This window comes from Oncorhynchus mykiss, chromosome 9 (genome assembly GCF_013265735.2).
Source record: "Oncorhynchus mykiss isolate Arlee chromosome 9, USDA_OmykA_1.1, whole genome shotgun sequence".
Taxonomy (NCBI): Eukaryota; Metazoa; Chordata; class Actinopteri; order Salmoniformes; family Salmonidae; genus Oncorhynchus; species Oncorhynchus mykiss.
Window position 1 is genome coordinate 51,059,495 of NC_048573.1, and position 10,737 is coordinate 51,070,231.

Consider the following 10,737-nt stretch of genomic DNA (forward strand, 5'->3'; position numbering starts at 1 on the left):
AAAGGGGAGATAAATACTGATTGTGAGGCCGGTTGGATGTAATTCTCTAAAACAAAGTTTTCCCGCGATTGTATTTTGAAATATTATGATATGCCTAGAGAAAAAAAAGAATGGACACTTTTAGAATAGTACCCATTTAAAATTAGTTCAATACAATTAAGCTTGGTAATGAATGTGATATAGTATAGGCAGAGCCGGTCCTGACCTCACTGGGGCCCTAAGCAAAATTCTGCTAAGGGGCCCTCCTACCTGACCCGTGAGACATGTAAACCGTTTGCCATTGCCACACAGTCACACCTGACACCCGTGCTCCCACAACAATCCTCCCTCCTTTAAAACAGTTTGCTCCATCTGTCGGTCTAAGAATAAGTAGACCTATACAGAACAGAATGAGGTATAAACAAACAATATGTATTGAATATAATATTTTCTATAGAATCTTATGAGTGAATAATAACATAAATAAGAAATGGTTGAAAATAATAAAATATTACAATGAGCTTTGGCTCTGCTGCCTGGTAATTAGTCCAGTCCTTACTATATTATACAGTTAGCGTTGTCTCTACAATGTAAACATAAGCCTATAGGCTATGGCTGCAGCTTTATGTCTCAAAATAGTCAAATAAAACCTATACAGCTGTGTGATTAACTTTCGTTCCCTCTACAGCCTGGGCATTTTCAGCATCAGCATGGGCACCAGTCTATCTGGACTATCTGGAAGAAATGGAGAAAGTATGTCACATAGTTAAGCAGTCATTTACACAAATGCACTTCTCCCGTACAATCTTAAATGTTACTAAGTGTAAATATTTTAATGTTTGAATTAAAATCTTAACATCAAAATATTCCTCTTCTGCATTTTCTTGAGGCATCATAGGACATGTTTCCCCACGTCAAGATTTATGCTCTTGATGGCCAGACCACTCAAACGTTCATGATTTATGCACAAATTCTTATTTTCAATGACGGCCTAGGAACAGTGCCACAGGAACAGGTTAACTGCCTATTCAGGGGCAGAACAACAGATTTGTACCTTGTAAGCTCGGAGGTTTGAACTTGCAACCTTCCGGTTACTAGTCCAACGTTCTAACCACTAAGCTAGAGGGGTGGGGGGCTGCCTTAAATCGACATCCACGTCTTAGGCAAGTCAGTTAAGAACAAATTCTTATTTACAATGATGGCCTACCCTGGCCAAACCCTCCCCTAACCCGGACGACGCTGGGCCAATTGTGCCCCACCCGATCACAGCCGGTTGTGATACAGCCCAGGAACGGTTCAGGATATGTAGTGACGCCTCTAGCACGGCGATGCAGTGCCTTAGACCTCTGCGCCACTCAGGAGCCTAAATATTGCTATAGTGTGGGCAGTATCAGAGGGAAGCTGAGATCTCGTATGAGGAAGAAGGGGATACAGGAAATTAGTTTAAAGAGTATATTGAGTAGAACGTCATTAGATATAGTCTCAAATATTTTATATTTTTTTACCTGCGAGCAACGGGCTTGGCAGGTAGGATTTAGCTTCTCCCTCTCTGTCCCACACTCCAGTGCAGTAGGTGACGGTAATGAACCATAACGTTGGATGCCAACCACCGATAAAACCACCGAAGAAGATACCAAAGCGAAGAAGGCATGCTACACGCCCCAACGTGGTTCACAGCTCAGTCAGATTTATTTTGAATGAAACATTAACAAATATTTTTTGTTTGTTACTATAACGAACTGTAAACTTTGACTGCATCAATAATGGACAGCATAAAAGACGGATGGTTCACAGAAACGTGTACGTTATGGCCTGGACAAGCGATGAGTCTGCAAGTAGAAGAGGTTCTTTACCAACAAAAATCTAAATTTCAAGATGTCATGGTTTTCAGGAGGTAAGTAGCTATTTAACTAGGTAGCTAACGCTAGCTAGCAATACAACTGTTTATGCTAGCTACGTTAGCTAGTTATGTAACGCTGAGTGGCTGGCTAGCTAGTATTTAGGCTGCTTTTAAAATTGAAAGGTTAAGTAACTGTTCTCTCATCTAATCATTATTGCTAGAAGTTTAGCTAGCGCTAACTAGTTAGCTCACGTTAATTAGCTAGCAAACGTATCTACCTAGTTAGCTGACAGCAATACCTTAACGTCGTTAACCTAGCTACTATACGGTTAGTTACCTAATTGGTTCCAAGGGTGTAAATGTTTCCAAGGTTTTCTAGCTAGTTATTTGTTTTGATTGTTTGTCGCGGTCATTTTATTCATGTTAGCTCGTTAGCTAGCCAAAGCTAACTATCTAGCTAGTTTAACTTGCCAGATGTCATGAACCCAAATGTTGCCATCTCTCACTTCCGTCATTGAAATTGCTGCAATATTATGTGTGTAAGTAGCCCTGCATTAGCTAGCATGTCTTGGCACAACTTGTCTCATATACATAACGTTAGTTGGCTAACTAGGTTGCTAGCTTTATCTTGCCAGTCATAACTTGTATTTGACACCCCTAACCCATTCCTGATTTATTATCATGCAACCACATCCAGTCTGTTCCTTTTTGACTTGTTCCTGCTCTTCTAGTGTTTCTGGGGTTATTTGTTTGCACTAATTAGTCATTTGAGTAAGTAATCTCATACCATATATTTTCAGCAAAACCTATGGAAATGTACTTGTGCTGGATGGAGTTATTCAATGCACAGAGAGAGATGAGTTTTCCTACCAAGAAATGATAGCCAACCTACCTCTGTGCTCCCACCCTTGCCCCAAAAAGGTATAGTCATCCCACCATAAATTCAGTTGAACATATTATACTACAAGACTTAATTGTGCCTTGTAGAGAATCCAGGACAGATTACCTTTTGGGGAAGTTTTGGAAATTGGTGTCTTGTATCACTTATTATAATGAATGTTCCCTTTTCTTTGCAGGTCCTGATTATTGGTGGAGGAGATGGTGGCGTCCTGAGAGAAGTGGTAAAGCATCCACTTGTTGAATCAGTGGTTCAGTGTGAAATCGATGAGGTAGGTACCAAACACTGACTGGAATCATGTTATTTTCTCAAAATGTAATTGACTGGTAACAGCATAGAAGACAGAAGTGTGAAGTTTGTTATAATATTCACTTTGCCCTCAAGGATGTAATCAATGTGTCGAAGAAATACCTCCCAGGTATGGCGCAAGGGTTCTTCAGTCCCAAACTCACTCTGAATGTTGGGGATGGATTTGAGTTCATGAAACAGAACCAGGATGCCTTTGACATCATTATAACAGATTCATCTGACCCTGTTGGTAAGGAAACAGATGCCTGCGACATGAGTTTTATTTGCTCATATTTCTGTGTAATCGGGAAAATAAATGTACCTTTTGATAATTGACGTATCAATAGCTATCTCAAGTGTTCACTTTTCCGTAAGTCTAATCCAGTTACTTATGTCTTGCTGTTACAGGGCCTGCTGAGAGTTTGTTCAAAGAGTCTTATTATGAACTAATGAAGACAGCCTTACGAGATGGTGGAATTCTTTGTTGCCAAGGTGACATGATTTCTACTGACGCTTCAATCCTGCTTCAGATATCGTTATTAGAAAAAAGATGGCAAAGTATGTAATTCATAGCAGTATCACGAGGTAAATAGACAGCCAATCTAAACTGGCCAGGAACCTGTTGCCACCTATATTACATTATTATAGCAAGATTGCCAATAAGATAAATGTTCAATTGGTGAGGGGAGTCAGAAGACCATCCCTATCTTTATTTGCAGCAAATGCTGCTCAGCAGCTTACTTATTGCCATGTGAGGAAATAGTTAGATTTTTTTGCAGTCGGTTAGATCAATAACACTGACAGAGAATTGACCCACCCTTTTTTGTTTGCCTCTGATTTCCACAGGAGAGTGTCAATGGCTCCACTTGGAGCTGATTAAAGAGATGCGGACCTTCTGCAAGACACTGTTCCCAGTGGTAGATTATGCCTACTGCACCATTCCCACCTACCCAAGTGGTCAGATTGGCTTCATGCTGTGCAGTAAAAATGCTGTAAGTTTCCATCTTTGTCCTGGTTAGCTTTTTTCTGTCTTCAGTAATGTAATTATTAGTGGTTCATTACCTATAGAATTGAATGAGTTAAAGTTTTTGTATACTTTTTAAGCAAGTAGTTTTGAAACTAGTGCTCAACAGACAAAAAAAGGCCCCTGAAAATATATTTGTATTTATGAAGGATCCCTATAACTGTTGCCAAGGCAGTAGCTACTCTTCCTGGGGTCCAGCAACATTAAGACAGTTATAACATTTAAAATATTACATTTCACAACACATTGTGTGCCCTCAGGCCATTACTCTACGACCACATATCTACAATACAAAATCCATGTGTGTGTCTTGTGTGTACAACGTCACGTACCACGTCGTTGCTCTCTGTCCATGCAGGTGTGTGCACCGAGTTAAAATAAATTATTAGGTGTGCATGTGCTTGGGCCCATCCTGTAATCTCATTACTTTAACCTTACAACATAATTGGAAATGATTCCATCTGCCAATCAACATTGTAATATCAGGTTACAAGCCAGCGATTGACAAAAAAAAGGACAATATGGAATTATTGATTTGGATCATTGACATTACAGGAAGGCAGGCCACAATGTACTTATCTATAAAAAAGTGGAAACAGTTGCCTTTGATAGCCTCTATGGAATGAATACTGTGTGTTGTGCCCAGGATATCTAAATGGATGAAAGAATAAACGTTTTTTTATTAACCTTTAACTAGGCAAGTCAGTTGAGAACAAATTCTTATTTACAATGACGGACAACGCTGGGCCAATTGTGAGCTGCCATATGGGACTCCCAATCACAGCTGGATGTGATACAGCCTGGATTTGAACCAGGTACTGTAGTGAAGCCTCTTGCACTGAGATGCTGCGCCACTCGGGAGTCCACGATAACTCCTTATCGTGAAATAGTACCCAAATTCAACAAGAGACATTAGTGATACTATTTAGGAAGTAAGATTGTGACCACAATGTTTCTGATCGGGTTGAAAATGATCAATGTATTTGCAGCTGAAATGCCATCTCATCTGTAGCCTATACATTTGCTTGTCCAACCAGGGCGGCAGGTAGTGGATCAAATCCCAGAGCTGACAAGGTAAAAGTCTGTCGTGCTGCCCCCGAACAAGGCCGTTGGCCTACCGGGGAACAGTGAAAATAAGAATTTGTTCTTAATTACTTATTAAGCCTAGGCGTCCCGCTAGCGAAACAACTTCCTGTGAAACTGGAGAGCACGCAATTCAAATAAATAATCATAAAAATTGTGAATATTAAACATTTAGGTACATACAAGTGTCATATCGGTTGAAAGCTTAAATTCTTGTGAATCTAACTGCACTGTCCGATATACAGTAGCTATTACAGCAAAAGCATGCCATGTGGTTGTTTGAGGACGGCACCGCATATCAAAATGTTTTTCCACCGGCACAGGTTTCATAAATTCACAAATAGAGATTAAATATTAACTTTTTGAAAATCTTCCTCTGATTTGTCATCCAGTGTCCCAGCTATAACATGTAGTGTTTTGTTAGATAAAAATCGTTCTTTATATCCCAAAAGGTCTGTTCAGTTGGCGCCATCAATTTTGAGTAATCCACTCGTTCAACATGCAAAGAAAGGAGTCTGAAAATCTACGCCTAAACGTCAAAATACATTTCTATTTGTTCCTCAGATACCCTAAAATATAATCAAACTAATATTTCTTACGGTAAGTATGTTCAATAGGAAACCGATTTTAGCAGGTGTGTCTTGGCGCGTGCAAACACGGATTTCCATGCCGGTGTCCTCATACTAAAACTGTTATTTCTTATTCGTTATTTAAGTTACAAGCCTGAAACCTTGAACAGACTGCCGACACCCAGTGGAAGCCATAGGAATTGCATCCTGGGAGCTAGAATTGAGTATTCCCTTATACTGCCCATTGGAAGAGCATTGTCTCTCTCTCAAAAAAATCTGGTTGGTTTTTCTTTGGATTTTCTCCCACCATATCTATTGTGTTAAACTCTCCTACATTATTTTATAATTTCTACAAACCTCAGTGTTTTCTTTCCAATGGTACCAATTATTTGCATATCCTGGCTTCAGGGCCTGAGTAACAGGCAGTTTACTTTGGGCACGTCATTCACACAGGAAGTGGAGAAAAGGGCCCTTTTAACTGACTTGCCTAGTTAAATATATTTGTCTAATACTGAGCAAAGCTCCAGTTCCAATCCAAGTGCCAAAGACGTTTAGCAAACTCCAGGCGTTTACATGAAAATAGAGCCATTTGGCCACAAACACACACAAGTGGTGGGTTTGATGTCAAAATGAGAATGCATGAGCAGAAAATAACCCCACATCTTCTGTAAAAATATGGTGGTGGATCTTTTATGGGGCTATTATGCTTTCACTGGTCCTGGGGCCCTTGTTAAGGTCAACAACATCATGAACTTTACCCTGTACCAGGACATTGTTGCCTCTGCGGGGAGGCTGAAACTTGACTGCAAGACGATAACCCCAAGCACACATCAAAATCCACATTTTAATGGCCGACTCCGGACTTCAATCCCAGTGAAAACCTGTGGTTTGAATTGAAGTGGGAACTCCATAAGCGCAGACTAAGGATATAAAGAATCTGGAAGGGTTCTGTATAGATTAATGGTCTAAGATCCTTCCCAATCCAACTTGTAGAACATTTTATCTGTATATCTAACTTTGGATGCATTCATAATTGTTCTATTGATTTATTCTCACGGTGCTCAAAAAAGGCATGCGCTTAGCTAACATGCATGAAGACCTTAAATAATTGCATGTAAGGATTTCTGGGATTCATATGTTAAAAGATGACTACATATGGTTTATAATGCATGTATGAACCTTACATTGACAGGTCTATTCCAAGATGTGGGATAAAGTCGTTTTTCAGGCCTCTAAACAAGCAAAATATTTTAAAAACATTCTGAAACCCACTTCCGTAGTGATGACTTTTTTTCCAAGGTCAGTCACAGTCCCATATTCTTACAACAATTGTGTTTTTGTATTTAGCAAACCACTTTCAGAGATCCAGTGAGAGAACTATCAACAAATGAGGTGGAAAGTATGAACCTGAGGTATTACAACCCGGAGATCCACAGAGCATCGTTCATCCTCCCTGAGTTTGCAAGAAAGGTAACCCTGTTACAATCATATTTACTGTACATGTCAGACCCCTCATACAGAAATTGAGGGCATTTCCCCCACCCTAGTGAAATTCCTACACCAGGTATCTTCCATCCTTGCGTTTTCTCACTTTTATCCATACTATTTTACTCTTCACAGGTACTGAGTGAAGCATGAGTGGCATGATGAACAAAATCTTAATCCTTGACCTGATTCTCTCTGGCAACAGAAGCAACACAAGAGCTGCTACGCCTCTTTTCTCAGTCTCCACCAGGAAGGAAAGACCTTCAGTGGGCAATTCTGTTCCTTTCAGAGAGTATTAATTCCTTCCAGTGCTTCCTTCCAGTCTTACAAACTATTTGTATTTATTTGTTCTGGAATTTGTCATGTCTTGATTCTTAAATGGTAATCACTTATGTCAACATCTAGTTGGAAAATGAGGTGGGATGGAAAACATTCATACCCTACTCTTTGGAGCAATGTGATTCTAACACATTAGTATGGATTTAATCATAGTACTTGGTTGTATAAATACCAGATTACCTCTTAAGATTAAGGTACACGCAATTGCAAAACATGCCCACTCTGGTTTAAAGAAAACCGATACAAAAGTATTCCTCTTCGCACCTCTTCGTCAACTCATTCACCCAAATAATTCAAGATGATCCAATAGTGCCTGGATTGTGTTTTTCCATTACAGTAGGAAACATTTGTTGAAGTGGTTTCTATCATAGTTTACCTCCAGGCAGACGAATGGTATGATTTTTATATTGGTTGAAAATGTATTATCTGCCACAATGGAAAAGCTCAGGTCAGAAGTTGAGTTGAGAACATTACCACTTTAAAATGTCAACAGAAGTGTTGATTGTTTCCTATATAACACTTGTTTAGATATAGTTTATTCACCAATGGAGATGAAGTTACATGTGTAAGTTGATTGAATGCTGATGATGTACTGCACATCAATTTAGTTGGTTTCTTATCCTTTGCTATTCAATCCCTCTATTTGGTACTATATGGTTGTTGATCTAGTATGGAATAATCCAGAATACTGATGTCAAAATTATGCCTTTTGGTTTTTATTTCTTGGGGACCTGATTTGTTATGAACTTAGGTGTGAAATATTGAGAACTATAGATCTCCATGGAGTACGTATCAGTAGTGCATCCATACTAAACCTATGTCCAAGGCAATGGTGTTACACATGAACATTAAGATCATGTTTTTTATAAGAATGATGAAATATAATAAATCTAAGGTAAACTGGATATCTGAGACTTGTTTCTCTGTTTTAAAGCTCCACATCTCTCGTCTAAAATCAAGTGATTATACAAAAACTGTATGGAGTGAGAAATCCACCTGAACTAGCTCAGGCATGAAAATTACGATGAACAATTAGGTTTCAATCTCACATTGTAGAATTGTGTCCACTGCACAGTGCCTTCAGAAAGCATTCACACCGCTTGATATTTTCCACATTTTGTGTAGAGCATGAATTTAAAATGGATTAAATTGAGATTGTGTCATTGGCCTACACACAATACCCCATAATGTCAAAGTGGAATTGTTTGTAGATTATTTTGACTAATTAAAAATAAAAATCTGAAATGTCTTGACTCAAGTATTCAATGCCTTTAATGGCAAGCCTGAAGTTCGGAAGTAAAAATCGGTTTAAGTCACATAAGTTGCATGGATTCACTGTGCAATGTGTGCGGAGAGGAAGGACGCCGCTCAGGGATTTCACCGTGAGGCCAATTACTTAAAACAGAGTTTAATGGCTTTGATGGTAGAAAGCAGCATATGGATCAGCAACATTGTAGTTACTCCACAATACTAATCTAAATGACAGTGAAAATAAGTACGCCTGTACAGAATAAAAATATTCCAAAACATGTATCCTGTTTGCAATACGGCAATAAAGTCAAACTGCAAAAAAATGTGGTAAAGAAATTAACTTTGTCCTGAATACAAAGCGTTACGTTTGGGGCAAATCTAACACATCACTGAGCACTATTCTTATTTTCAAGCATGGTGGTGGCTGCATCATGTTATGGGTATGCTTGTCATCGGCAAGGACTACATAGTTTTTTTGGGGATGAAAAGAAACTGAATCGAGCTAATCACAAGCAAAATCCTAGTTCTGTCTACTTTCCAACAGACACCAGGAGACAAATTCACATTTCAGCAGGACAATAACCTAAAACACAAGGCCAAATATACACTGGAGTTGCTTACCAAGATGGCATTGAATATTACTGAGTGGCCTAGTTACAAGACTTGAACATGGCTTTCTAGCAGTGATCAACAACAGAGCTTGAAGTATCTAGGTGTGCAAAGATCTTAGAGCCTTGCCCAGAAAGACTCACAGCTGTAATTGCTGCCAAAGGTGATTCTAACATGTATTGACTCAGGGGTGGGAATACTTATGTAAATGAGATATTTCTGTATTTCATTTTCAATACATTTGCCAACATTTCTAAAAACATGTTTTCACTTTGTCATTATGGGGGTATTGTATGAAGATGGATGAGATGTTTCTATATTTTTTTTCATCCATTTTGAATTCAAGCTGTAACACAAAATGTGGCGTATGTCAAGGGGTATGAATAATTTCTGAAGGCACTGTACATATAAGATCCATAGTTCTCCGATATTAGATAACTGCCACATCTACCTACAGCATACATAAGTTTTACCTGCAATGTTCTGCTTTGCTCCCTCTGAGTCTACACGTTAATTCGATATTTCTGAAGTCTGAAAGTAAACAGTTTATAGTTAGTCTTGCATCCATATCAACATATCGCTGGGTGAGCAGTTTCGCTTTAATATTGTCCTGTGGATATTGTATGAAGGAGCACATGCCATTCTTTCCACCATTGTGAATTATCATGTTATCTAGTTTGTTCCGTGGTTGAACTTATCAAATAAATAAATATTACATGTTGATTCCACCTTCAAACTTATTGGCCTCATAGCCCTATACAATCACAACCCGTATGTATACTGTAGGAAAATTATAGGATTTGGTCACCGATTTCAGCGCCTAAGTTGGAACGTAGTGGCTGTACAGTAACATGCTATACATGTCAGCGCTCAGGGTCTCCGCTTTATAGCTATGAGACCGTAAATATAGGTAGATTCCATTTATGGACTTCTCTCTACACATATTCTGACCTTGAACTTATCCTGATAAACTCTGGTGGCATTTTCTAAACAACGCATTATATTGTATGCTACCCTCAAAGTACATTTCGGTTTCTAAACTATAAGTTCTGCAAATACATGCTTAGTACTGTTAGAAAGGCAAAAACTGTGGATTTCTGATTAAGATGTCAGAAACTACTACTACTACAGAGCCCGAGATACAGCAGCTTGAGCAACGTGCCATGCCTTCTTTTTTTGTCTTACAGGAGTGACATACATACGAGAATGTCTCTACCTATCCATTTATGTAAATCTGTCCCCTGTCTGATTCCACGTTTGTCCATGAAATCGTAGTAGGAGATCACAAGGTCTCTTGGCCGCTTGAAACCAGTTGTGTCTGGTTTGGGTAGTGAATTATGTAGTGGAAATTCTAAACAAGTAAGGGAGAAGA

At 39.0% G+C, this 10,737-nt stretch overlaps 1 protein-coding gene across 1 annotated transcript; it reads left to right on the top strand.

The window, feature by feature from the left end:
• The first annotated feature begins 1,577 nt into the window (after nt 1-1,577).
• Nucleotides 1,578-8,410, top strand: srm (spermidine synthase). The gene is made up of 8 exons (XM_021616099.2): nt 1,578-1,873; nt 2,620-2,740; nt 2,896-2,988; nt 3,102-3,255; nt 3,414-3,497; nt 3,852-3,997; nt 7,029-7,151; nt 7,302-8,410. Exons 1-8 carry the CDS (start codon nt 1,743-1,745, stop codon nt 7,317-7,319), a joined length of 870 nt encoding a protein of 289 aa, XP_021471774.1. The 5' UTR covers nt 1,578-1,742; the 3' UTR covers nt 7,320-8,410.
• Nucleotides 8,411-10,737: the final 2,327 nt, after the last annotated feature.